General features: G+C 41.2%; 2 protein-coding genes across 2 annotated transcripts; one reads left to right on the top strand and one right to left on the bottom strand.

Moving 5' to 3' along the window:
- Positions 1-294: 294 nt before the first annotated feature.
- zgc:154046 (uncharacterized protein LOC562075 homolog) lies at positions 295-8,975 on the top strand. The gene is made up of 14 exons (XM_037778209.1): positions 295-489; positions 2,723-2,992; positions 3,130-3,248; positions 4,403-4,456; positions 4,580-4,745; positions 5,769-5,943; positions 6,090-6,268; positions 6,356-6,456; positions 6,534-6,653; positions 6,747-6,869; positions 7,783-7,918; positions 8,006-8,068; positions 8,158-8,295; positions 8,405-8,975. The coding sequence occupies exons 1-14, from the start codon at positions 463-465 to the stop codon at positions 8,618-8,620; spliced, it is 1,887 nt and encodes a 628-aa protein (XP_037634137.1). The 5' UTR covers positions 295-462; the 3' UTR covers positions 8,621-8,975.
- Positions 8,832-26,958, bottom strand: adamts13 (ADAM metallopeptidase with thrombospondin type 1 motif, 13). Its single transcript, XM_037778208.1, has 29 exons — positions 26,798-26,958; positions 26,456-26,510; positions 26,139-26,272; positions 22,813-22,896; positions 22,519-22,643; positions 22,289-22,435; positions 20,910-21,044; positions 19,914-20,064; positions 19,713-19,817; positions 19,462-19,613; positions 19,285-19,348; positions 18,530-18,656; positions 17,762-17,910; positions 17,529-17,649; positions 17,326-17,406; positions 17,064-17,245; positions 16,760-16,910; positions 14,802-14,931; positions 14,543-14,722; positions 14,228-14,426; positions 14,047-14,149; positions 13,836-13,965; positions 13,532-13,708; positions 13,244-13,448; positions 11,684-11,951; positions 11,468-11,611; positions 10,994-11,173; positions 9,404-9,579; positions 8,832-9,315 (listed from the first exon to the last, which is right to left on the bottom strand). Exons 1-29 carry the CDS (start codon positions 26,873-26,875, stop codon positions 9,160-9,162), a joined length of 4,089 nt encoding a protein of 1,362 aa, XP_037634136.1. The 5' UTR covers positions 26,876-26,958; the 3' UTR covers positions 8,832-9,159.

Here is a 26,958-nt window from a genome sequence, read left to right as displayed (position 1 = left end):
TGACAGATTTTGTGTTTTTTTAAACAGGCATGCACCAAAGTCCACTTGTAAAAAGCAGGACTTTTATTGCTTTTTTCCCATCATATCTATAATTAATGACTCTGCCATAACTAAAAACTCAAATATAATAGTTTATTAATGCCTCATTGATCACTGTAATCTATTAGTTCTAATAATAAAATAAAATAGGATGATAAAATGCTTATTATTGCTGAACGATTTTGTGTTTTTTGAAACAGGCAGGCACCAAAGTCCACTATAATCAAAGCAGGACTGTTATTATAGTGGAGAGTTCAGAGTCACAGTCCCAGTTGTCTCTGCTCGGTGTGTCCGAGGGGGTTGGACAGCTGATAGCTGTGAGACAACAACACACAGGGTATTTGTCCTTGAGACATGACTGCCCGAGGGTTTCCCATCATCTATATTCCAGCCAGAGACTTTAACGCGTCTGTTTGACACAACATGTTGGGCGTTCTTGTCAAGGCCGCGGTGAGTTGATTGTTTTTCGTCTCCATGTGTGTTTTTAAGTGCGTAAAAAGCTAAACGCATTACGTTACTGAGGGTCGGTGGGTGGAGCTGCTGGACAGTTACAGGACAGCACCAATGTGACAGTATTAGGTTGATATATAACTCGTGTTTCACCGCTGTAGGTTGTCGAAATGTCTGCTATTTGTTGTGTTAATAGTGTTGATGCAGAGCGTCATTTAGCCGCTCCGCAGTGTGACATTACGCACAGCATTAGCCTAGCTTAGCCGATAGCATACCGTTAGCTCACTTAGCTAGTTTACTGCGTATGCATGCTGGGAAAAAAAATAAAGGACAATCGTAAATAGCAGTGTAATAGTAGTTTTATTCGCCACAGTATGACTCCCCCTCAGTATTATCATTATCTTTGTATTCTTAGTTGTGGTATGAATTGCTAAAAACACAACAACGCTGCAACATACTTATGTCCTAGCGCTTTTATTTTGAAAGCGTTTACCGGAAGTTCTTTATTGTATGCCCAGAGGCACAAATAAAACATGATATCACTACTTATGAATTCATTAGTATACCTACTGTAAATGTATGAACATCAATTTATAGTATTTTTTTATATGGGATTCCACCCAAATATATTTTTCAAATCTTATCATTATTATATCAAATACAATACTAGGTAGTACTAGTATATTATTATTATTATTATTATTATTATTATTATTATTATTAAGGAAGTAGTTCTTTATTGTATGACCTGAGGCCCACATAAAACATGTTATCACTACTTATGAATTCATTAGTATTCCTACTATAAATGTATAAACATCAATTTGTTTATGGCAATCCACCCAAATTTATTTTCTTATCTTATCATTATTATATCAGATACAGTACTAAGTAATACTAGTAAGTAGTACACTAAGTACTAGTGCTTGGTAATCACCAGTGAGCATGAGGGCACACATCTTGTTTTCATGTGTGTTTATTTGCCCTGAGGCACAAATAAAAAATGATATCACTACTTATGAATTCATATATATTTTTCATATATAGTATTTTATTTTATGGCAATCCACCCAAATTTATTTTAAAATCTTATCATTATTATATCAGATACAGTACTAGGTAATACTAGTAAGCAGGGAATGAAATTAGCACCTGCCACCTGCCAAATAACAGGGTAAATGTTGGCTGTGGCAGGTGAACATTTCAGGTCACCTGCCATCATGGCAGACAGGTTTTCCTTATATTAAGAAATATTATTTTTAAAAAGCAATTCTAAAGCCTAAATTGAATATATGGTAACACTTTATTTTACAGGTAATTTGGCAGTAATTCCAAAGAAATTCCAAATAGGTAGTAGCTAATTATCACCTAATTACCATGAAATTTGCGGCCCTGTAAAATGAAGTGTTACCAAATACAGTATTGGATTAAGGTTACATGATATATTCCATAATTCTACAGTCTGTTACCACTGACTCAGTGTTTACAATTTTAGAGCGCTCTACCTAGTTGGCAGGTGAGGAAAAAGGTTAATTTCAGACCCTGTTAGTAAGTAGTACACTAAGCACTAGTGCTTGGTAAAAACCAGTGAGCATGAGGGCACAAATCTTGTTTTCATGTGTGTTTGTTTAGCTACCATTTGAAAAGTTCAACTGTGTCAACCTTCTATTTGTAAGATGACACCAGTGTGGGTCCAAACAAATAGTATGACGGCTTAGCTCAGTTGTTTTGGTGTCAGTTTTTTCAGTTTAATTCACCTCACTGTAAAGTATATGCCTTTTGAAATGGTGTTCACAGCACTAAATCCTGTTCTTACTTGAACCCATTTGCACTGCAGTCATTTACTATTTGAGACTTCGATTGCATGCACTTAATATTTAACAACATGTCGACACCTGGATTTATGAGGCAGCATCAGTCAGCTTTAGTCCAATTAATCTTCTGGTTCAACTGGTGAGATTATCACAACACACTTTGACTTTGATGTCAAGGCAGCAAGCCTGCGGTATGGCCATGTGGTCAGTTGTGACACTTTCTTACTGTTAGACCCTCCAGTGTCCTCGAGCGAGACACTTCACCCCCACGGCAGCCTACTTCTCCTTAGGATGTGTTAAACGCAGAGGTCAAATTTCATGTATGTACCTGTATGTGACAAATCTAATGAAGTTTATTTTACCTATGTAACCTCTAATGGCAGAGAAGAGTTTGCGCTTATCAACACCATGTCTTCCAGCTGCGGCCTGGCGTGGTGAAGCCATGTCGCTTTTTCAGACCAGTGACACAGATCCCAGAGAGGTCTCTGGTGCACCAGGAGGGTTTACCTAAGCTGCCCGTGCCAGCCTTGAAGGAGACGTGCGAGCGCTACCTGGCTGTCCTGGAGCCCATCGTCAGCGAGGAGGAGCTGGAACACACCCGGCAGCTGGTGAAGGAGTTCCTCACGGGCGGTGTTGGAGAAAGGCTGCAGAAAGGCCTGGAGCGGCAGGCGCGCAAGAAAGACAACTGGGTAGATATCTGGGTGCATTTAGCTGAATGTTTTGGTGTATTAGAAATCTATATGTTTGTAATCCTGCCTTGAAGACTGTAGTCTAAACAAGCATTGGGGAAATATATACAAACATTTCTGACTACTGCTTTATGTAGTTGTCAGAATGGTGGATGCAGTCAGCTTATCTAGACTGCCGTATGCCGGTGGCGGTCTACACCAGCCCTGGGGTTGTACTGCCTCGCATGCACTTCCAGGATCGACAAGGACAGATGAGGTGAGAAACCGGGATCTACTGTAAAACCACAGTAACTGTTTGTCTTACTAAAATGTTGGATTTTGTGCACACTCAAAAAGTCATTACCAAAAGTGATTTACATTGTGTTGGAGTGCAGTATAAACAAGCTCGTATGAAACTGGAGTTTCAAGCCGACCTTTGCGCAGGCTTCTATCCACATGCTGGCTATTTAAAGCCCTTCAGCCGCTCATAGGATTGCTCAGCTGTTTTTGTCTGCTGTGACCCATGGGATATGCAGTGAACACGGTGGCCCCCAAAGAGAAATACTCCACTTCTACTTCTATTACACTTCTATTACAGAACCCAACCACCCTGGCCACAAACTGTTCTGCCTGCTGCCGTCTGGCAGACCGTACCGCAGCATCCGGTCCCACACGACCAGGCTCAGGGACAGCTTCATCTCGCTGGCCATAAGACCGCTGATCTCTTGAGCTCCTGAGCTCATCACTTGTCACTTTACCTTTTATTTAATTTGATATACTTTACATACTGTTTCACAAACTGTTACACCTCTGCGTATATACATATTTACTACTTCTCTATACATACTACATTCCTGTCTGCATATATATTTTTAGTAGGGCTGTCCCGAATACCATTTTTTGGGCTTCGAAGCTATGATGGGAAATCTTCGAAGGTATTCGAAGCTTCTGGCCAGTGCTGATATCCGTGTGGGAATAACTAATAATAATTAATGTCAAATATGAATAATGAATAATGTTCTGGGATTATTCCTTATTTCATGGGCTATTTGGGGATTTAGACATTATTATTACATTTATATTTTTTTAACTGCACTATTTTATGCCTTAGATTATCATTTTGCGTTTACTGTTACTTGTGTGATTTCCACATTTGTATATACATATTTTATGAGCATTGTTGAAGGGACCTGAGACAAAAGATTTTTATTGCCAATAATTGCTTTGTTGGAGTTGACAAATGACAAATAAAGAACCTTGAACCTTGAACCAGTGAAGCCGGTGCTAGAGTTTTAGGTGAGCTGTGTACAGTAGGCCAGTGACACTGGTAGGTCTTATGGGAATGACATTCACTTGTAAATGTGTCCATTCAGAGCTGATGTTCAGAATCATCATATGTCTGCTAATAACACAATGACGTCTTCTGTGCAGGTTTGCGGCCAAACTGATCGCAGGAGTTTTGGACTTCAAACAAATGATTGACACGTGAGTTTGAACTGAAACTGGTAGAATTATCATAAGGTTGTAACAGAGAGCTCATTATCACCATGACTTTCAGTTGGTTTACAAAACTGCCAACGTATAATGTGATGTGCTGCTGTGTCATAGTGATACACTGCCTGTGGAGTACCTGAGTGGGAAGCCGCTGTGCATGGACCAGTATTACCAGATCCTGTCCTCCTGTCGTGTCCCTGGTCCAAAGAGAGACACTGTTGTAAATCACAGCATCGGGAAAACACCTGTCTCTCATATCACTGTGGTCCACAACTTCCAGGTACTCTAGATGGCACTGTGGTTCTTCTCCTTCTTGTTCTCCTTAACATTTCAGCTAGACACTTCAACAGAAACTGATTCTGATATGTCATTATCATTGGTGCAATTGCTAAAGAAATACCGGTGGCTGTATGAAAGTTTAACTTAGGTATTTTTCAACCTGGACCCTATTTTCCCATATTTTTGTGTCTAAGTGACTAATGTGAACACCAATATTTGAAATTGATCCAGTATTGAGGGAGAACGCTGTAACCAGCAGCCACAAAACGAGCTGCGAGGGAAAGTGAGCAGCGTCAATGTAACATTACGTCCACTAAAAGTGCTTGTTTTTGCCACTGACAGGCCCAGATTGTTATTATAAGTGTCTGACAAAATTATGGAAAAAACGCTAAAGACAAATTTAACGTTTTTCTTACCTTTCACTTGATCCGGTCTGTTTGTTATTGTGTCCAAGTCCCGTTCAAGGAGAAGTCTCGTTGTGAAATCTGAATATCCGTATACTCTGGCTCAAATAAATACAGGCGGCCATCGAATTCATAGACCTCATCCACATTGTGGAAATCATCTAAATATTCAGCCATTACATTGAAAATATTTTAGATAACACTAGGCTTCGCTTTCTGTACTCCAACACAACAAACTCTGCCCGCCTGGCTCTCGGGTTTCCACCAAGTTGTCTTTTAGCAACTCGTCACCTCGCGAGATTTCAGAACGAGACTTCTCCTTGAGCGAGACTCTTCCCATAATGTCAGACACTTATAATAACAATCAGAGCATGTCATGGCAAAAACAAGCACTTTTAGTAGACGTAAATGACGCTGCCAGCTTGCCCCAATAGCACCATATTGCAGCCTGTGAGCAGCTGCCGTCTACAGCGCTCTCCCTCAATACTGGACCAATTTCAGAAATTGTTGTCTCTATTAGTTAGTGAGACAAAAAAACACATACATCCAGGTAGAAAACTACAGAAGTTACCCTTTAACTTAACTCGGTCTTTCCCCCCCCCCCCCCCCCCCCCCCCTAGTTCTTTGTCTTGGATGTGTACCACAGCGATGGCACCCCGCTGACAATAGACCAGATTTACATGCAGCTGGAGAAGATCTGGAACTCCTCTTTGCAGACTAACAAGGAGCCTGTTGGCATCCTCACATCACAGCACCGCAACACCTGGGGAAAAGCCTATAATAATCTGATTAAGGGTGAGCAGAGCAGAGACAAAAACTTAAAAGAGCCTATGACAAAACGCTTCGTATCAATAGATATACTCTCTTATTTAGAATAAATCTAGTCGAAAGATTCTGTTGTGGAAAAATTTGATCTTAAAGGTGGTTATATTCCTCCTCAGATAAGATAAATAAGGAGTCAGTCCGTGCCATCCAGAAAAGCATCTTCACAATTTGCCTGGATGCCCCGATGCCGCGGGTGTCAGACGAGCTCTATCAGAGTCGAGTGGCCGCCCAGATGCTGCACGGAGGAGGAGCTCGTTGGAACAGCGGCAACCGCTGGTTTGACAAGACATTACAGGTGAGTAAGCGACACTTTACATTGAAAATGATCAACAGTATTGTGGTAATGGTTGAGAATTTGAATGTGCTTGTCAATCATCCTCAGTTCATTGTCGGAGAAGACGGCACATGTGGACTAGTGTATGAACACGCACCTGCCGAGGGTCCACCCATTGTGTTTCTCATCGATTTCGTTGTTAAATTCATGTAAGTTTCTTTAAATTCTTAGACGGGTGTTTTCCCCCGTTTTCAAATGGACTAAATGTTTCATATTTTCTCAACAGGCAGAAAACTGAAACCATTCGCTCCCCCATGTTTCCCCTGCCCATGCCCCTGAAACTACGTTTTAACATCACACCTGAGGTCAAGAGAGACATTGAGAGAGCCAAACAAAATATGAACATGTATGTAAAGTGCAGTTATGATTATTATTATTATTGTCTCATCTTTGATGTCAAGACATTTTATTTAACTCACTCTTTTTTTTCTTTCATCAGAATGGTGCATGACTTAGATGTGAAGGTGCTTATGTTTTCACATTTTGGCAAAAAAGTGCCAAAGCAACATAAGCTGAGTCCAGATGCCTTCGTGCAAATGGCTCTCCAACTGGCCTACTTCAGGTAAGAAATCCATTTTCATAGTTGCTGAATCCCTTTTCAAATTATGCTGGACAAGGACATTAAGGGGATAGTTTGGTGTTTTGAAGTGGGGTTTGTATGAGGTACGTATCCATAGTCTGTGTATTACCTACAGTAAATGACAGTCGACACGCCCCCAGCTTGGAGAAGCAGACAGGAGTTACCGCACGGAAGCAAAGCAATGTACTGCTGTGGACGGGGCCGGCAGCAAAACGTATTTTAGCCACCTAAAAGAAAGGCTCACCTAAAAAAAAAATCAATATCAGATTAAGTCTATACTATATTTAAAATATTCGTACTGCTTTACCTTGACGTCAGACAGCCCTTTCCGATGTGGAACTGAACCCGTTGTATCAATCTATGCTCTCGCCAAAGCCACCAGACTCCATTGAAAAAACTGTAATTTTACCTTGCAGAACACGGGGGTGTTGTAGCTGGTCTACTGCTGCCTCAATCGGTTAGTCTGTTTGTGCTATTGTGTGACTTTGGTGAATCCGAACTAACCAAAGTCACACAATAACACAAACAAACTCCTCTGTTCTGCGGGGTAAAATTACTGTTTTTTCCAATGGAGTCTGGTTGCTTTGGCGAGAGCATAGATTACAGCTTCAGTTCCCCGTTGGAAACAGACTGTATAGCTGTCTCACAGCAAGGTAAACCAGCGAAAATATACTAAAAATAGCAGGGTCAGCCCCGTCCACAGCAGTACATTGCTTTGCTCCCGTGCGGTAACTCCTGTCTGCTTCTCCAAACTGGGGGCGTGCCGACCATCATCTACTCTAGGTAATACACTGACTATGGATACGTACCTCATACAACCCCACTTCAAAACACCAGAACTTTCCCTTTTAAGCGCATTACATCATATATCCTGTGTGCTGTTTTTTAATTCCAGGATGTATAATATTTGCTGCTCTACCTATGAGAGCGCATCGTTACGAATGTTCAAATATGGGCGAACAGATGCAATCCGTGCGACTACTGCAGACTCGGTAAAATTCGTTGAGGCGATGCAAGACCCAGCCAAACAGGTACTGTTAAAACCACGAGAGTTTCACAATAAATGTACTATTTAAGGCCTGTAAGCTGTCTGACTGAGCAGTAAATACTGTCAACAGAAAACAGAGAGGCTGGCACTGCTGCAGAGGGCCAGTCAGAAGCATAAGGACAACGCGTACGATGTGAGTTTATCAACATAATAAATCTTATTTTTTTTAAATCACCATCCGATGAATCTCAGTTCTGCACATTCAACTTTTTATTTTTTTAGGCAATTCATGGACATGCCATAGACAGACACCTCCTCGGGCTGAAGATGCTGAGCATTGAAGACCTGACCTCCATGCCTGAGATTTTCATGGATACCTCTTTTGCTGTGGCTCAGCATTATAATCTCTCCACCAGCCAGGTATATTTGTATCTAAGAAAGCCAAAAAGTCTAATATTACTGAGCAAATGATTATTTGTCATCGTGTTTGTTTTTGCTTGCCCTCATCTTCTCCCGTCTCCGTGTCCAGGTTGGCTCCAAGACAGACTGTGTGATGTGCTTCGGCCCGATGGTGCCAGATGGCTACGGTGTGTGTTACAATCCCATGGATGAGCACATCAACATCGCCATCACGGCCTTCAACAGCTGTGACGAGACGAACGCTGCCAAGTTTGCCCGGGCTGTAGAGGACGCTCTGTTGGATATGAGAGCGCTCCTGGAAGACACAGCTACAGCCGAGCAGTGATCCCAGACACTGGAGCCTGGCACGGCGTTTGCGTCCCGCCGGGGTTGTACGGTACGGGAGCTGGAACTGAACCGGTGCGGCGGAGTCGTTGGCAGAACGCCACGCCGTCAGAGACGCACAATTTAGCGAGTGTGCTGGCGCTGAGTGGAAACCTGTTATCAGAGGGTTGTGGGATGTGCAATGTGTGATGAAAAGTAATTATTTACGATGATATTTCTATATTTTAATATATTGTGTTATATAAAATTTAAATTAACATAATTTGATTGTAATAGTATAATAATATTCTTTGTTTTTACTGGTGCAGCTTTTAGAATGACACTGTCCTCATTTGACTTAAAGATTTTGAGTGCTATGGTTTGTTTATTATTTATTTCAGGTCAAAATAATTACCCCATAGGAATGAAAACAACAACAAAAAAGGGTATTTCTACTCAACAGAATAGAAGTTAATGGTTGTCACAGAAACGTATGTATTGTAAACTTAAGAAATGTGGAACAGAAATTTCGAACCTCCTCAAAAGAGTTAATATTTAGTATCAAAAACGCATAAAGGAATATTCAGCTCTGAAGCTCCCTCTGGAATGCAGGTAGCCTCCATGAAATTCAATCTCGGCCATATTTCCAGAGGACTGCCACTGAAACAGCTGTCGGCCGTTAAACACGTTGGTCTTTAACATATTCATGTCCTGGATCTGAACAAGAAACAAAATAATGCAGTCGTTTAATACACTATAACATGATAACACAATATTGTACCTGTGTTAAAAAGCTTGTCCGTACCATGATGTATGTAGACTGGGAGCTGGTGGAGTTGAATTCCAATCCTATGTGCAGTGCTTGGATTCTGATCTTGACTGAGGGAGGGGCGTTGATGAGGACTCGGCAGGTGTGGTTAGTGTTGGACGTTGTCGGATTCTCAAAGACGCCAGTCGGGGAAAACAGCTGAATGTCACAATCTGTGGGGCAAAAACAAAATATCATCAACACCTGTATAGTTAAATGCAATCCAATGCAATGGCCAGGCAATGAGTGTTACATTAAGGGAGCTCAAAATGGTTAATATTTGTTTAGACGTGTCAGGTGCTGATTCAACTTTAGTCACTTGTTAGGCAGTTAAAGGAACAGTGTGTAACATTTCGGGGGATCTATTTGTAGAAATGGAATATAATATTCATAACTATGTTTTCAATAGTGTATAATCACCTGAAACTAAGAATCGTTGTGTTTTCGTTAGCTTAGAATGATACCTTCATATCTACATAACATCTGTGATGTTTCTAGGTAGTGTCTAGAAGGGAACCCATACCTCGGGGAAACTCTTGCGAGATGGTTACGGTTAGGCATTGATCTCGAATAGAGGATAGGTCGTCGGGCAGCGTGTCTCACAATAGTTTTTGCAAGGTTTTGCAGATCTCAGATCCGATTTCACAATTTGCAGGTTACTTTCTAGATACAACCATGTTTCTACAGTAGCCCAGAATGGACAAACCAAACACTGGCTCTAGAGCAGTGGTTCCCAAACTTTTCCACGTCAAGGACCCCTAAACGGACACAAAATAGACCACGGACCCCCATTTGATAAGATTTTGTCCCAGGGTCCCCCATCTGATGAGATTTTTTGCTTTTAGATGCTTTATTACAGAAAGTGGATGAAACCCATGACCAAAATAGTCATACATTCTGTCATTGTGTTAGTTATGGATGGAATTATAGGGAAAATAAATATTGCTCTTTTTTGCTGGGGACCCCCTGGAACTCTTTTCAAGGACCCCTGGGGGTCCCTGGACCCCACTTTGAAAACCACTGGCTCTAGAGAGAGCCTTATGCGTTTTTACGTTACCTGAAGGCCACCGTAGTTCTCCGACACGCTTGTGAAAGTGCGGTAAAGCGCCAGCCGCCGTCTAACTTCCTTTGCTCCTAAAGTAGTGTTACTATGGTAACGATGGCTCACGTTACCGCAGTCTTGGAAAAGGGAGGAGTGAGCGGAGGGGTACTCAACTGGTTGCAATCTGCAACCTCACCTCTAGATGCCGCCAAATCCTAACCACTGTCCCTTTAAAAGTGCTAAAATGTTGTCACTATTGTAGTTGTATTATATTATTATATGACAGTATTTTCTGCTTCACTGTATTTATTGCAGGGCTTTTGTATTGGATTGCATTAGACTGTACAAGTGTTCACACTATTGCGTACATCTCTCCAGTTTCAGTTTTGAACCTTTATGTTGCAACATTTTATAGCTGCAACTGTTCCAAAAAGTGAAGCCTTCTCTCATCTAATCTTTGGAGATATAAGATATATCAGCCTTTTGGATTGCAAAGAAAAAAGAAAATCCACCTCTGCACATGCAGACCACACAAACGCTCTTACCCTGATGGTGGCTCTTCTTCGTGTTGTTCTGTGAACTGTAGGTGAACACGACCCCGTTACCTGGAGTGAGCACATTTTGACGCACCAGCAGGACGTTGGTTCTGGTGGTCAGCTCACTGCCCGCCACCTGCTCGCACTTCTTCACAAATTTCATTCGGTCAAAAAATGCGATATACTCCTCTGTAGAAACACGTGCACAGAGTGACAGATGTTAGTTTAGCTGCAAATAGTCACGACATAGGAAATGTCATCCTTTTACATATTTGATAAAATGGTAACACTTTGCAATAAGGGACAGAAAAATGTGAGTAGTTAGTGGGGAACGAATGAGGATCTACCTGCTAGTGAGCTATTAGTTAATGAGTAACTCTGTCAAATTTAATAGAGTAGTTAATGATTACTTCATTAAAAAACGAATGAGGAACTACTCACATTTTTGTGTCCCTTATGTAAAGTGTTACAGATAAAACTTACTTTTTCTGCAGTTCAAGGAGCCAGATTCCACTTTAATATGAATGACCTCATTTATGGGTCGACCTATGGATACCGTGCAGCGACCGGTCACGTCTTTCAAATCCACCATGCCCGATTCCTCCAGGAGTAGCTGTCCACATGCACCTAGGGAAAAGCAGACGTTATAATGATAATCCTTCAGCTCTTGCTGAGAATGGCTAGTGGATGTGTACTAACTGGGTTTAGATGTTGGGATGGTCGTTGCAGTGGCCTGTGGGATGATGATCGCCTCTGTTGGACTGGGAGAAGGATGGCTTGCTGGTGTAACTGCAGTGGTGACATCCGAGGTGGGCTGCACATCTCCGCAGCTGCCTATGGAGCAGCCCTGGATGGTGATGGGTTTAGGCATGTGCATACAAAACAGAGGGCTGAGGGGCTGCGGCTTAGAGGGGCCTATGCAGGACACGGGTCTGGACTGGATCCCGTATCCACAGGGTACTGAACACTGGAAGAGCAAGATTTCACAATAATTATATGGGGTTGCATGTCTGGGAATAAGGAGAGGAGTTCTGTCCTAGGAAAAAAAATGTCTTAAAGGGCCATATCACTGTGTTTGCAAGCTATAAGCTCTTTAATAAGAAGCTTTTTGCTGAAAAGTTTTGAATACATATGTAAAGATATGTATTTTTTTCTATTTTTATGAACATTAATTGGTTATTTCTTATTTCCATAAAATATAAAAATAATTTGGTGTTACATTATCATTCCATGGTAATGCAGTTTAAAGGAACAATGTGTAATATTTAGGGGATCTATTACCAGAAATATAATAATCATAACTATGTTTTCATAAGTGTATAATCATCTGAAACTAAGAGTTATTTTTGTTAGCTTAGAATGAGCCCTTCATATCTACATAGGGAACGGGCTCCATCCGGAGTCCGCCATGTTGCTCCGCCATGTTTCCACAGTAGCCCAGAACAGACAAACCAAACACTGGCTCTAGAGAGAGCCTTTCACGTTTTTACGTTACCTGAAGGCCACCGTAGTTCTCTGTGAGCCACAGAGTACAAAACCGTGGTACCGCCAGCCACCGTCTGACTTCTGTTGCTCCTAAATTAGTGTTATTATGGTAAGGATGACCTCTGAGCGAGGTGAACGGCATTACCACGGTTTTGCCTTTGGCGGCTCACATTACCGCAGTTAGTCAAGGGAGGAGTGAGCGGAGGGGTACACAGTTGGTTGCAATTTGCAACCATACCACTAGATGCCACCAAATCCTACACACTGTATCTTTACGTGTAGACTGATTTGAAAAACCTAGCATGGTCCTTTAAAATGGGAATATTGAAGACAGTAATAAGCTACACACAATCTGAATAATGAGAAAGTGTGTTGCACTCATTTGTCTTTGTTCTTATCTTCTATTATTAATTCTTTATCTCATCTAGGGCTGCAACTAGTGATTATTTTTCAATGTTGATTAATGTGACGATAATTTCCATGATGAATCAATCATCTGTGTAAAATGGAATCACAGTTTCCCAGAGCTCAAGGTGACATCTTAACATTTTATGTTTGTTTGGTTCCAAAAAGCCAAAGTTTATATCAGTTTATATCAGTTTATACTGATATAAAAGCAGCAAAGCATATGATTTACATTTCTGCTTGAAAAGAGGATTTAAATGATTAATTGATGATCAAAATAGTTGCCCATTCATTTTCTGTCAGTCAGTTTCTGTCAATCATCTAATCTCATCCTCATATTCCAGTCCATGTGTCTCCTGTGACATGTACCTGGCTCCATGGTTTCACCTCCCATCTGAAGGTGCACACCTGCACCAGGCAGGGCACCGTGGTGGCTGGTTTCACAGCCTCATGGCAGCTTTCCTCCGACACCGCGCTCTCCTTGCCGTGGACGAACTGGACACAAGACACCGACCTCTGAGCTACGCCCAAATCACAGGACGCCGAGCAGGACGACGAGCTGAAAACCTTCCACCTGGATGAATGACAGTGGTATTTAAATCTTTTTGCCTTTGCAAAAATGGATTTCAGACATTTATGTGTGTGTGTGTGATTCACCTTGCTGGGCAGCTGTGGTCGTTACATGAAACCACTGCTGTGGGTTTGGGAAAGTCTCTGCACTCTGAATCCCCCACCACCACCTCCTCCCCTTCTGTTTCTCCAGCACAGTACAGCACCCGGTTGGCCACCCCTCCTCCACACGTTACACTGCAGACTCCTTGCTTCGAGCGCCACCTGGTTGTTATAAAAAATATTGTGCTGCTGTCATTTTCAAACCCTTATTTTAAACAACTTCTTTCTGTAAAATGGACAAATTTGAGATATACTGCATTATGTCATGCATAAATACTGTATGTCTCACATGGGGGGGCAGGGGAGTGTGTTGCAGGCCTCAGACTGAGGAGGAGGTTTGGTCGAAGCGTCACAGTGGACGTCAGTCACCCTCAGTCTGGTCTGGTGGTCCACGCAGGAGAACCACACCTGCAGGGTTCCTACACAAGCATCTTTGGTTGACCTTATCTGATGAGGCTGTTTCTGAGTGATGGTGGTGAGTATATATTTTCTTCACTTACCATTGCCACAGCTCTTTGAGCACTGGCTGATGACAGGACTCCAGACGTACACAGGAGCCTGTCTAGAGCGTGGCGACAAACCGGACTTCAGCACGGGCTGTTCCTGGTAGAGAAAGACAAATGTTTAGACACACTTTGAAATAAGAGGGAGGTTTTCTACTTTAGTCGTTTTCTACTTTACCTGTCCCTTAGATTCCCAACCAATGGGACAAACATCTACCACACAGGGCACAGAATCAGGTGGTTTGATCTGCAAAGAGCAAAAGCTTTGATCCACTTCAACATCATGACCATCTTCTGGCCGAACACATGACACAACGCGTTTGGCTTCTCCAGGCCCGCACACTGCTGAACACTCCCCTGGATCTGACACATTCCATCTGTGAACACATAAGTGGGTTTCACATTTTAAAAAAACACCTGAAATCCTTCATATTCTGTGGCCATAGGAAGCTATTTGAACCTAATGCTCAACAGTAGAATTCAGACTTCCTACCTGCCAGGACAGTGTTGCAAGTTACATTTTTCAACAGTATCTGGAGCTGCATCAGGCGGGCATTCAGACTCTGGAACCTTCAACACGTCGGCTCCATGTTTCTGAACACATCTCACAGGACGCTCTCTCTCTCCTCCGCCACAGGAGACACTACAAGGCCCAAACATCCCTGTATCCCACCTGTACATTACAACAGTACATTATTAATGTGGGACCATTTGTGCTGAGCTGCATGTGAAGAAACGGAGTTGAAGCTAACCTGGGGGGACAGGGCGACAGCTGACAGCTTGTGTGAAGTGGTACGGGTGGAGGAGGGGTTTCACACTTATGTTCCTCCAAATGGTTGTTGGTATCTTCATCTACACAGACGTATGCATGCTTCTGTACACCTGTGAAAAGAAACATTTACTTAAAGCTGCAGTTTGAGCAAATATGATAAAACGTTAGTTTTATAAAATGGTCACTATATCCTGACAGTAGTGCATGAGACAGGTAATCTATACAAAAAAATAAATCATGTTGCTCTGCCTCCTCCTAGTACTCCTAATGGCATTTGCAAGATTTCAACGTGCCCGAACGAAAACAACCCATAAGAGTCGAGCTGTCTCTGAGGATCTTCTATGAAGAAACTCAAATGTGAACTAAAGATTATATTACTGTAATGCCTATTTTTAAAAAAATATAATTTGAGGCGAGAAATGGGCATTTCATTAACAGAATATTGATTAATATTTGATCAGCGCTGCCTAGTTTGCTCAAAGTTACCAACTGCAGCTTTAATAGGAACACCAGTTTAATTATGCATGATTTTTCCTGAGTTTTGCGGCAAATTTCAGATTTTACACCCCAATTCAAGGGCTTCATTATGAACATTTATGTCAGAGGGGGAAGTTTACAAGTTTTTCTAAAAATTCTAATAATTACTAATTTAGAAGTTGCAGTTGAGGAGATTCACATTCAAACAAAGGTTATAATAGTTTTTAATTTTTAATTAGTTTTAATTTCATTTTAGTTTTGACTTTTCACTTTCATTTTATTCAGAGTGTGTTTGCTAGTTTCAGTTTTTCAGAAAGGTTTAGTTTTTATATATGTAGCCATACTGTATACATACAGTGGTTGGAGAACTGTGTAGGAATGGCCATGATGTTTAATGTTTAATCTTCATGTTACTTTATTGCAGCAATTGCAGCATAGCGCCATCTCCTGGAATGTCAAGTCTGTTTAATGTCTGTGGTTCAATGTCAATGTGAGTTGACGGTAATTGGTTGTGATATATTATAGCTAAAAAAACAAAAAACAGAAATGAATTTACATTACATTTTACATTTATTTTTATTAGTTTTTTAATTAGGCAATATTGTTTCAGTTTAGTGTTAGTGTTTCTTAAAGGATATAGATTTTATTTAGGCTACGTTCCAAATCGCATACTTTTTCTCTTTTACTTTTAGTACATACTGCAGCTGCCCTTTCAAAGTACGTATACTGTTGCATGCAGTATGCATACAATTGGCACATACTACTGCGTCATAGTCGCTGCGCAGAGGATTGTGGGTCAGAATAGCCAGAAAAGCATGCTGGCCTTAATACTGCAAAATGTGACCAGATGTAGTAGGACATCCTGGTGTTTTAGTCATACTGCATTTGACATACTATGTATTGGGACATACTAAATCTATGTCTGGCATACTAAATAGTGTGGTAGCATAAGTATTGGAACACAGTATTTTTCAGTTTACTAAAAATATTTTTCACTGCTTATTTTCATTTTAGTTTCAGTTTTAGTTTACTATAATAACCCTGATGCATTGATGGACAAGGTGAAAAAAACAATATATATTAGATGTTTCATATTATTGCATTTGTTGTACTGTATGTGATCATTTAGTCAATCAGCTCAGTGGACATTTGGTGGTATTCGTTGCTGAAAACATGTGCGATTACAACAATTACTAAATGAATTTGGCATATTCAACTCTGCAGTGTCCTCATAATAGACAGACACTCTAAGTACGGGATAAAAGCTCGCTCAAAAAGGTCAATTTTGCTGCACATTATCATACAAATACCTCATCTCATTTGCAAAACCCACTGGCTCCAAAAACAAGAGAGCTAATGTGCAATCAGCCTGTGAATTTATAATGACATCCACCATCAAATACATTATATTATGCTGGGTTTTGTGCTTGTCGATATAACTCGTGATTAACAGTTACTCACCTGATCCACAGGAGACGGAGCAGGGTGTTGTGAAGACGGCCCATTTGCCTTTAGGTGTGATGTCTGTCAAGTTTCTGGTAGGTACGTAGAACTGGTAGCTAATGTTTGGATTCGTTTTCTCTCCATATTCTTTTCCATATTTGCGATAGACCTGCAAAGAGAAACAGTCAGGTGTTGCACACAGTTTGCAAGAGATGTAATGTGTGAAAGCTCAATTTCTCAGTTTTCAAATGCTGAAGAAAGTCTACCTCTTGAATGCAATCAATTCATTTTTCAAAAATGAATGTTTTTTTTCTCTCCTGACCTGTATGTTTATCTCTTCTGACAGCGGTCCTGGAAGCAGCAGCTCCTCCATCTCTGGCAAAAGGTCAGGGGTCAGGTGGAGGCGGTACTCTAAGCGGTCATCGTCCAGCGCGGAGGGGTGAGTCATATTCAGCGCCATGCTGCCCATCCCGGACACAATGTACCGATCCCCAACCATTACAGCTACGGACACAAACGCCAAAACAAGTTTTAGTTCCTGTTACCCCTGTTGTAGAAATCTCTCGTAAAGTGATGACGCTCACCCATGTGAGTGAACAGAGGTGCCCTGTTGACAATATGAACCTGTGTGGCATTCATTGGCAGAGAGAGGAAGGTGGCGTACTCTGAAACAGAAAGCACTGAATTATAACTCACGATACAGGCTGCGACTATTATTACTAATTCATCTATTGATTATTTTTGCATCTAAAAAATGTCAAACATTCAATAGCTACATATTTGCTACCTCTGGCCTGACCGCCTGTGTAGTAGTCAGAGGTCAAACTGCAGGATGATCCTTCTCCACCACACACCCCACACACATCCCTCACTTTCCCAGAGTGCAGCACACCATCACAGCCAAACAGCTGCTCAGAGACAAACAGCACATTTACAAAGATGTAAGACTGACTGTAAAAAAAACTAAAGTGTGAAAGAGTAAAACTGCATCTGCTTTGTCATCTGCTTAGTCTTCTATACCTGGCACTTCCCTCTCAGACAAGCAGCCGTGGAGCCAAAGTGAGGCGTGCTGTCTGACTCGCAGCGAGTCCCATCCACAAACTGAGAGCCGCGGCTCACTATGAAGTCCTCTCCTTTTGACTGGCACATGTATCGGCACTGCTCGTCCCCTGGTTTACGACGAGAAGAGTTCACAGGAAAAAAAAATGTTAAAGAGGACCTGTTATGCTTATTTTCAGTTGCATATTTGTATTTTGTATTTTGTATTTCTACTAGAACATGTTTACATGCTTTAATGTAAAAAAAAAAAAAACACTTTACTTTTCTCATACCAGCTGTGCTGCAGCACCTCTTTTCACCCTCTGTCTGAAACGCTCTGTTTGAGCTCCTGCCCCCCTCCCAAAAAGCCCAGTTTGCTCTGATTGGTCAGCTGGCCCATTCTGTTGTGATTGGTCAACTGAACCAAACTCTTTGGACTCCGCTCCAGCTCTGCTCTACCTAGCTTTGTTTGAGGGCCTGCCAAACTAGTCGTAATGCAAATATGTTACTTGGTGACATCACCACGTTACGTAAGAAAAGGCGGGACTTCAAGCAAGGTGTTTCAGGCAGATCAGGAGCAGGAGTGTTTCTTTGGCGTGGACTTTGGACTTTGTAACTTTGCAGACCTTTTACATCTACAAATAACTATATAACACACTAAAGGAAAGGGGAAAAGCATAATAGGTCCTCTTTAAGAGATAAAGGTTTTGTCCCTTTACATATGGAGAACAAATGTCTTTATAGGCCCACCTTGTGCAAAGCCTACAGCAGGGATCCAGGTGTAGAAGGAGGCGGTGTTGGGTAGCAGGTAGAGGGGGTGAAAGTCTGTTTGGGAACACTGCTCCGCCATGAAGTCCAGCTGGGTACGCTCACATAGCTGCATATGTGGTAAGAAAAAGAAACTGTTTTTTTTTTTACTTTTCTGGCTTGGTGATGGTGTCTGAATCTAGGGCTGAATCTAGGGACCAAAGAAATTCTTGGTCGACTAACATTCATACGATTTTGTCGACTAATCTAGTTGATTTAATTGACAGATCTGTAAAACTGAGTTTCTCCACAAAGAAACACACAAAAGCACCACTTTAAATCTTGTGCTTGCCAGAAATGTGCTCATAAGTTTCTTGGAAATAAGTCATTCAGCATGAAAAAAAGCATTAAAAAATGACTAATCGACTAAAGAAATCTTAGCCGACTAAGATCAAAACGACCGATTAGTCGACTTGTCGATTGAAAGGGGGCAGTACTATCTGTATCCACCTCTGACTTCAGCCCCCAAACCACTAAACAGACATTAGGGGCTCACTTTGCCCCAAGCTCAATGTCTTCTTTGTCTCTAGTTCTCTGAGTTCGTCCAATCGATGCTTCTGTTTTTGGAGGCCTGTTACGGGAGCACAGGCTGCAAACTTCTGAACAAAAAATCATTAAAAAGGGGGACGATTCTGGGTACAGTGATCCACTGAGTAAATAGTATTGCCTTCCCGAATGGAGGCCCAATGTAAACATACCTGCTGGTGACAAAGTTCAGCCTCAATATCCGATCCCTCGCAATCATTCCCTCCGAAAGCAGGTCTGGAAAATTAGACACACTTTCATCTTGTCATCTATCAGCTGTACACTTTGAAACAGTCTTATCACAGTCACGGGATCTTCAGCACTGACTATGACTGATCACATTTTGTTACCTTGGGTTATTGCATTTGCGTGTGCGGTGAGTGACTCCCCCGCCACACGTCCGTGAGCAGGGCAAGAACTCTGACCAGTTGGACCAGGAGCCGTGCACCACCACAGAGGAGCTGATCTCATTTAAAGACACGCAACGCCCCTTCAGACACCACTGGAAGAGAGGGCCTACTTTTAGTAAATAGCACTCAGTGATTCAACGGGCAAATGATGATGCACCAAAATGACTCAGTGATGACGGAGGGAGCAGTACCTGATTAGGTGCACACTCCGTCCCGTCCAGCAGCGGGACCAGGAGACGTTTGCAGGAGCTGTCGTCATCGGGGTTAATGTGACAGGACAGGACGCGACAAGCCGGCTGATGGAAAAGGAGATTGCAAACTAAAAATGTGGTATTTTGTGATGTGTAAAAATGCCACCTGGTGGTATCAAGCTGCTGTTACAGATGACTTACCAGGTCAGGATTGGTGAAAGAGCAGGCTCTTGCAGTGCTACCAAAAGCTATACGGCACTGGTCATCAACTCCATAGTACAGACCAGGCTTCCAGTCTTGTAGAGAGCCTCCCAGTGCAGGCAGGTCCTTTACACATTCAGCTTTCCCTTCACTGGGAACATTCATACATGTGACATCTCATTATCAAGTCCAGACTACAGCAGATTTGTTCATATACTTGAAGGGACTGTTTGTAACTTCTTACACATATAAATCAATCCGGGTCGGTGTCCCATGCGCGCTCGCGTGTGGCTACGCTGTTCAGACAAGACTCCAACACAAACTACACGTTATATCTAGTGAAGCCCGTTTTGCAAAATAGTGTTGGCTGCGGTCGGAGGAAGCGGGGGAGACCGTAGCTTTGGTCTCCAGGGCCGGAGTCTCCAGACCAACAGAGGTTTTCCGTGTCTTGTGAAGTGACCGGGCTCCACAGCGAGAAATGATATCGTCTCCGACCGGGTGCCGATGTCTTTCCTGTTTACTCCGGCCACGGTCGGGAGGCTGAAGCAGGAAAAGCCAACACTAGGATCCGCATTGATTCATGGAGAGACCTTCGTCTGTTCAGCTAACATTACTGCCAAGCAGGTGAAATATAGTGATATTGTGGTTTTAGCTGACGTGTGTCGCCTCCCTGTTTTGAGCGATGCTCGTTCATGTCTATGTAGAGCGAGCATAAGCGCGAGCCCGGCGCTGACTTTCGTTGACTTAACGGCCACAGGTGTCGCTGTTAACAAGCATTTCTGATTCTTACAAACAGTCCCTTTAAGATGTAATAATGTTTTAAAGAATTTCAAATCAAAGCCAAGTATTACTTTCTCAAAATGCGGAGAGGGAATCAGTTAAAACAACCTATTAAGATATGACTTATAGATGAAATGCCCTTTCAACAGTGCCAGCTCTGTGTGATGAATGAGAGGCGTTTTTCATGCGCAGCTGCTCTGAACCAGCTTAGCCCACCTGAAGAATGTGAGCAGCTGCTGTCTGCTGCAAGGAGACCAGGTCAGATCCACACTGTTGTAGCCGCCGTCAGAGGCCATGATGAAGCCGCTCCTGCTGCAGGTGTTTCCCACTCCGTCGTGATTGATTCCAAAACTGGGTGGAAGTAAATTAAATATAAAATATGTTGAATTTATTTTATTGAGATGCTTATATTGTGTAGCAATCTTAATGAAGTTGTTAAAAATTGGTGGCGATAGTTACAGTTTTTATTCCATTTTCTGGTAAATACACTTGCAGCATGTAAACTTGTGAATCTCCACTCCAAGGACTTGCTTCATTACAACTGTCTGCCAATCAGGGTCCAGTATTGTTACTGTTCTACAGGGGAGGACTCACAGGGATTCACTTGGTGCCCTAGGCAAAATTCGGATTTGGACCGCAACCCACATCAGATATTACAATGGTTTTAAGATTAAAATTAAGATTTTTATTTTCATAAATAACTGTATTTATTATAATATAAATAAACAATTGGTCCCTGATATTGTTGGCTTAAAATTATTTAGTCAATTTCACTACTACTAATTGTATTTCATTATTTATTTATTTATTATATATATTCCTTTTTTCTTTATTATTATTATTTTTATTTATTTATTCATTTTTAGAGGATGACCAATGCCCCCCAGAAGGTGGCGCCCTAGGCGACCGCCTATATAGCTTATGCGTTAAGCCGACCCTGGATCCACGATATTCTTTTGGCCAAGTTACATTAAATTGCACAATGTAATTACATCTTTTTACAAATTTGTTATTTCCTAATGATTTATTAAAAAACTTTCCTGAAAAGAGACATATTTTTGGTGCTACCTATAGGGAAAAAATAGGAATGTTTTTTAAGAAAAAGCTCCATTTAAATGCAAATTAAATATTAATTAATTATATATCTATTATTGGACATTTTATAATCCATATGTGTTTAATTCTATGCTAGCTTGTAGTCAAAACATTTTTGCATGTTTACCTGACTTGCTGTGAACTGACTAAGAGACTGTCCAAGTTAAGGCAGCAATTCATTTGAATTAATTAATTGAAAGTGTACCAATTAAACACGGTATCTTCTTTCCCTATAAATAGTGCCAAATTCCAGGAAACTTCTTGGAAATGATTTGGAAATTACCGACCTGTAAAACAAAATGTTACCTAATATAGTCTAAAAGATAATATTATAAAGAGTACCTGCTCTATATGAAATGCCCTGAGATAAACTCTGTTGTGATTTGGTGCTTCATAGATATAATTGAATTGCATTGAATAAGCTGCTGTGTAAACTTAAAACACTGTATTATAGATAATGTAGATTGACTGTTGATCGTGTGTGTGACTCTCTGCTTTACCTGTGGCCAATCTCATGAGTGATGGTGATCCCCAGGTCGAAGCCCGTGTCCTCTGTGATCACACAGCTCCATTCACTGGAGCAAGCCCCACCCAGCTGAGCTACACCCCTGACCTGCTTGTTCCCATCAGGCAACACCAGGTCGTACCTGTTTGTGATGGTAAAACATGGTTTGTGCTTTCATAAAATAATTTGAAAACATCTACTTTACAATGCAGCCAGCAAACACACCTTGTGATGTATAACAGAAGATCGGCGTGCAATGGGTCTGTGTCGTTTGAGGGGTTTATCCTTCGGCCCCAGTCACACACACTTCTGAGAGAGGAGGTTATGTTGGGAGACATTTGGATCTCTGGCTAGAAGAGTGACCACAAAAAGAAAATAAGGAAGTGATAAAACATAAAAAAAACTGGATGTAAGGTTATTAAACTATTGCTCAAATTACACAAGAAATAAGACTTTTGAAATCTGCTCATTTCTGAACTTGATTCTGCATTGAACTTATAATAACAGGGAGCCACTTACCTCTGGCTCTGACAGGATGATCATGCGGACCAGGTGCACCCTCATGTTGGCGCCAAGGGCCATGTCTCTCAACAGCTCTGAGGCCTGGGTGGAATATAAGTCAGATGAATAGATTTCAGGATGTTCAGAGTGTAATGGGGCTATATATTATTGCAGTGCACTCTATACGTCTGGTTATGGAAACATTTCAACATACATCTGAACTGATTTTTCTCTGTAACTTGTGTTGCTTTTTACTTGTCGTCATTATTTCTTCATTACTCTTCATTCCAGCCTTACAGTGCTGTAAATCGTGTTGGTTTGTTCCAGTCTGAAACAAATTGAATTTGGCTTATTGCTGTAACAAAGTCGTTTTTGTGTCCTTGTAGAGTATTTTTTTTTTTTAAATGTGTAATTTTGCTTTTGCTTAGGTCTAAGTATTTTTTTTTTTATCTCAAGTGTTAAAGCAGCAGTGGGTAGACATGGAGCACATATGATTAAAAGAAAGTTATTTTTATAAAACGGTCACTATATCCTGACTGTAGTGCATGAGACCGGTAATCCTCCAGTGTCCTCCGGTGCTCCTAATGGCACCCGCAGGATTTCACAGACTGGAGGAAAACAACCAATCAGCGCTGATCTGGAGCCTGCTGTCTCTGAGCAGCTGTCAATCACTCGCAAACTCCGATCAAACGGTCAAACTAGGCAGCACTGATCAAATATGAATCCATATTCTGTTACTGTAATGCCTATTTCTCGCATAAAATGTTTTCAGAAACATCTTGTAGTGTACGGTTTAGCACAACCAGCACTGCTCCCAGTAGACCACATACACACCAAAAACTGACAAGAACAGCACTTTACTGTACACCAACTGTCTATCAATTCATACTGTGCAATATAATTTTCCACTTGTGCAATGTTGTTAATAGTCTGTTTATTGTCAATACTGTATATACTGCTACTATTTTTATACTTGCTATATTTATAATGTTTATAATGATGATTATATTTTACTTCATTATTGTTATTCAATTGATTGATTGATTGATTGATTGATTGTCTATTATACAGGGATGACAGAGTAACAAACAGGAACAAAGAATCTCACTGCCATGTCAATATGTATGTGATCAATAAACTAAAACTTGAAACTTGAACTTGACTTCCTTCTATTTAAATGGTTCATATTTTGTTACACTTTGTTTAGCTCTTTTTTTTTACTGTGTTAGCTGATGCATCTTGTTTTTTGCACTATCCCCTTTGCTGCCGAACACTGCAAATTTCCCCACTGCGGGACTAATAAAGGAATATATGATCTTATCTTATCTTAGCTGTACAATGAGAAAGTTTGTGACCTGGCAGCCATGTTGAGATCTGTTGAGGAAATACCAAGCACCGCCCACCAGCCGGAGCACAGCCAATAGGAACGCTCTCTCTGTGAAATGACCTGTGATTGGTCAAAGTCTTTTGACTTGATTTTTTAAAGCCTGAACACAGAGCCATGATGAGGTGCAGAAGTCTAGAACACTTAAATTACAATATGCTGAAAAATAAAAATAAAAATAGTTGCCTACTGAAGCTTACACACTATATTTCACAACCGATCCATTCCAGGATGTGGGGGGTTCAGTCACAACTGCACGGGTCTAAACAGTTTGTGAACATTACAACAATATGATAAATAATGATGTCAATATGGGTTCAAATTAGCATTATTGTACCTCGGCATAGGTAAAAAAAAGAAAGAAAGAAGGTTAGGTTGGGTAAGTGACCCAAACAAACACACCCACAACATGGGTGACCAACAGGTTGCATGCTGGGTGTGAATAACATGCTAAAATGCTAGTGCTGCATCTTCCTGTGTTGACCACTTATCTGCGTCACCGAGGGACTTTTACAGTCAATGAGGTGTGTTAGGACTGCCGCAAGTAAGTACTGGCTATGTATTGAGGAATGAAGGAACAGAGAAGTTGAACCTGGAGCAGACTGTGGACTCCTTCTCGGTGCACAAGACTCGCAGAAAGTCATTCAGACAGCTGAGTACTAACTGTGACACTTTCTCCTGATTTGTTTGTGTTTGGCTGTAGCTGCTGTGGAGTTTTCACTGTTTATAGGCTAGTACAGGAGTCTGTAACCTGTGGCTCTTTAGCTCCTCTCCACTGGCTCCTTGTGGATTTATAAAAATGGAAATGAATAACTGTTTTTTTGTTTACATTTTCATTTTTATTTATCATTGTTGTAGGTCGATGGTACGACAAGAGTATTAGGGCCACATTGAGGACAAAAATAAATCTGAGATTTCGAGAGTAAAGTCATAATATTATGAGAATAAAGTCAATATTATAAAGTAGTAATTTTACTTGTTATTGTTATGACTTTTGGTGGAGATAGCAGGTCAACAGTAGCTGTCACATAGAAGAGGTGTACATCATCTGGGAACCTGAAGATTAATTTGAGATGCTGCTCAGCACTGTGTGTCAAATTGTTCTAGTCTTCAATCAGAAAGAAACATGAATTAATTAATGAATTGAAGAAGTGTATAAGGGCTTAGAACATTATGATAGAAGTATATGATGGTCACTCCCATGCTATATTATGTCTCATAAGTTGTTGCAGCAATTTTGGGGTTGATCCATTTGTTACACACATTTGGTGCCAAATTTAACAATTTTTTACTGCTCAAGAATTGATAAAAATGACCAATAATTCTTCCAAAATACTACATTAAGACACCAAGACCTTGAGAAACACCATAGAAAAATTCATGCTGGGATTTGGTATTACATTTTGATATTTCTGCAAGAATTGCATTTTCAGTGATTAGATGGCAAGCACTTCTGTTCTGGAAACTGCTCAGAAACCTCCTTATTGTCAATATACATAGAAAAGCTGCATGCGACTATCATAAAGTGGGCATGTCTGTAAAGGGGAGACTCCTGGGTACCCATGAAACCCATTTTCATCCGCATAATGGATACCTTAGGTTTTCTAGTTTCATATGATATGTGCCTTCACTCTATCTTTAAATATGAACCTTCTACAGCCTCTGAAAGACATTAAAGTCGGTCGGGATCGCCCGCTCTGTGGTGTGCTGTGTGTAGGTTGACATGATAATGTGCAGTATTTTGTAACCTAAATACCCTCCCTTCGCCTCCCCCAATTAAAAATGGAAAAAGTAATGTTTCTAGCCTACATTTTAACTGACCTACTTTTTACTTTTAAGTACTTGAGTTAAACTTTCTAGCACTCTTTCCATCCCTGGTTCTACATTTTCCCATACATTTGTTTTTAAGGCACACAAATGGCAATCAACAGAACAAATAGGCTGCTGTGCTCAGACTTACAATGTTGAGGTTGGTGAGGATGTATCTCTCTGTATCCTGCTTGTGGACCTGCTGGACATCTGGCCCTACCACCACCAGCAGTTCCAGATGTGTGATATCAGGCATCAGAGCCGACCTACGCGGCCGCCCGCTCACTGTGAACAAGAAGACACACTATAGACATACTCCTATGTGTATAGTACCTGTATTTGTAGCTAAACAATAAGATGGTGTTTTACTGTACATAATATGGCACTTAATTACACCATCACAGAAAGAACATGCATTTCATAATGTGTGAGCCTTCATACTGTTTTTACAGATACACAGATACATACCTGAGGCATCAGGAGAGGAAACTATGTCTCTTTGACTGGAGGAGTGATGAAAACGCTTTAAGAGGACACAAACAGTTACCATTTTTAGATCCTTTTAGAAACAGCAGCTCTAAATCTGTGTAACCAAATTTAGATCTGTGGCCCAAATACTAAATGAAAACACAAAAGCTATTTTAGAGCTTTTGTGTTTTTGGCCATGTAAATCCAGTTACAGCACTCTGCAGGGTTTTTTACAGGACGAGAAACAGTTTAAAGTTGAAGAGTTCAATGTACTTTGCAGAAGTCCCGAGCAGCGGAATCACTAACCGCAGTGCTCCTGTTCACCCGCAGCTTTCCACCTACCTCGTCCAATGGAGAAGTCATTAGAGCGGCGAAGCCAGGCCACAGTAACAGCAGACGGAGCATAGTCGTAAAAAACATGTTTCACCCTCTTCCTGTGCTGTCTACCTGCTCTGCTTTAACGCCAGGACAATATGTGAGCCTCCTCTTCAAGCAGGACAGAG

This window comes from Sebastes umbrosus, chromosome 8 (assembly GCF_015220745.1).
Source record: "Sebastes umbrosus isolate fSebUmb1 chromosome 8, fSebUmb1.pri, whole genome shotgun sequence".
NCBI lineage: Eukaryota > Metazoa > Chordata > Actinopteri > Perciformes > Sebastidae > Sebastes > Sebastes umbrosus.
The sequence above is the reverse complement of the archived record's forward strand: the minus strand, read 5'-3'. Positions and strand labels throughout refer to the sequence as shown.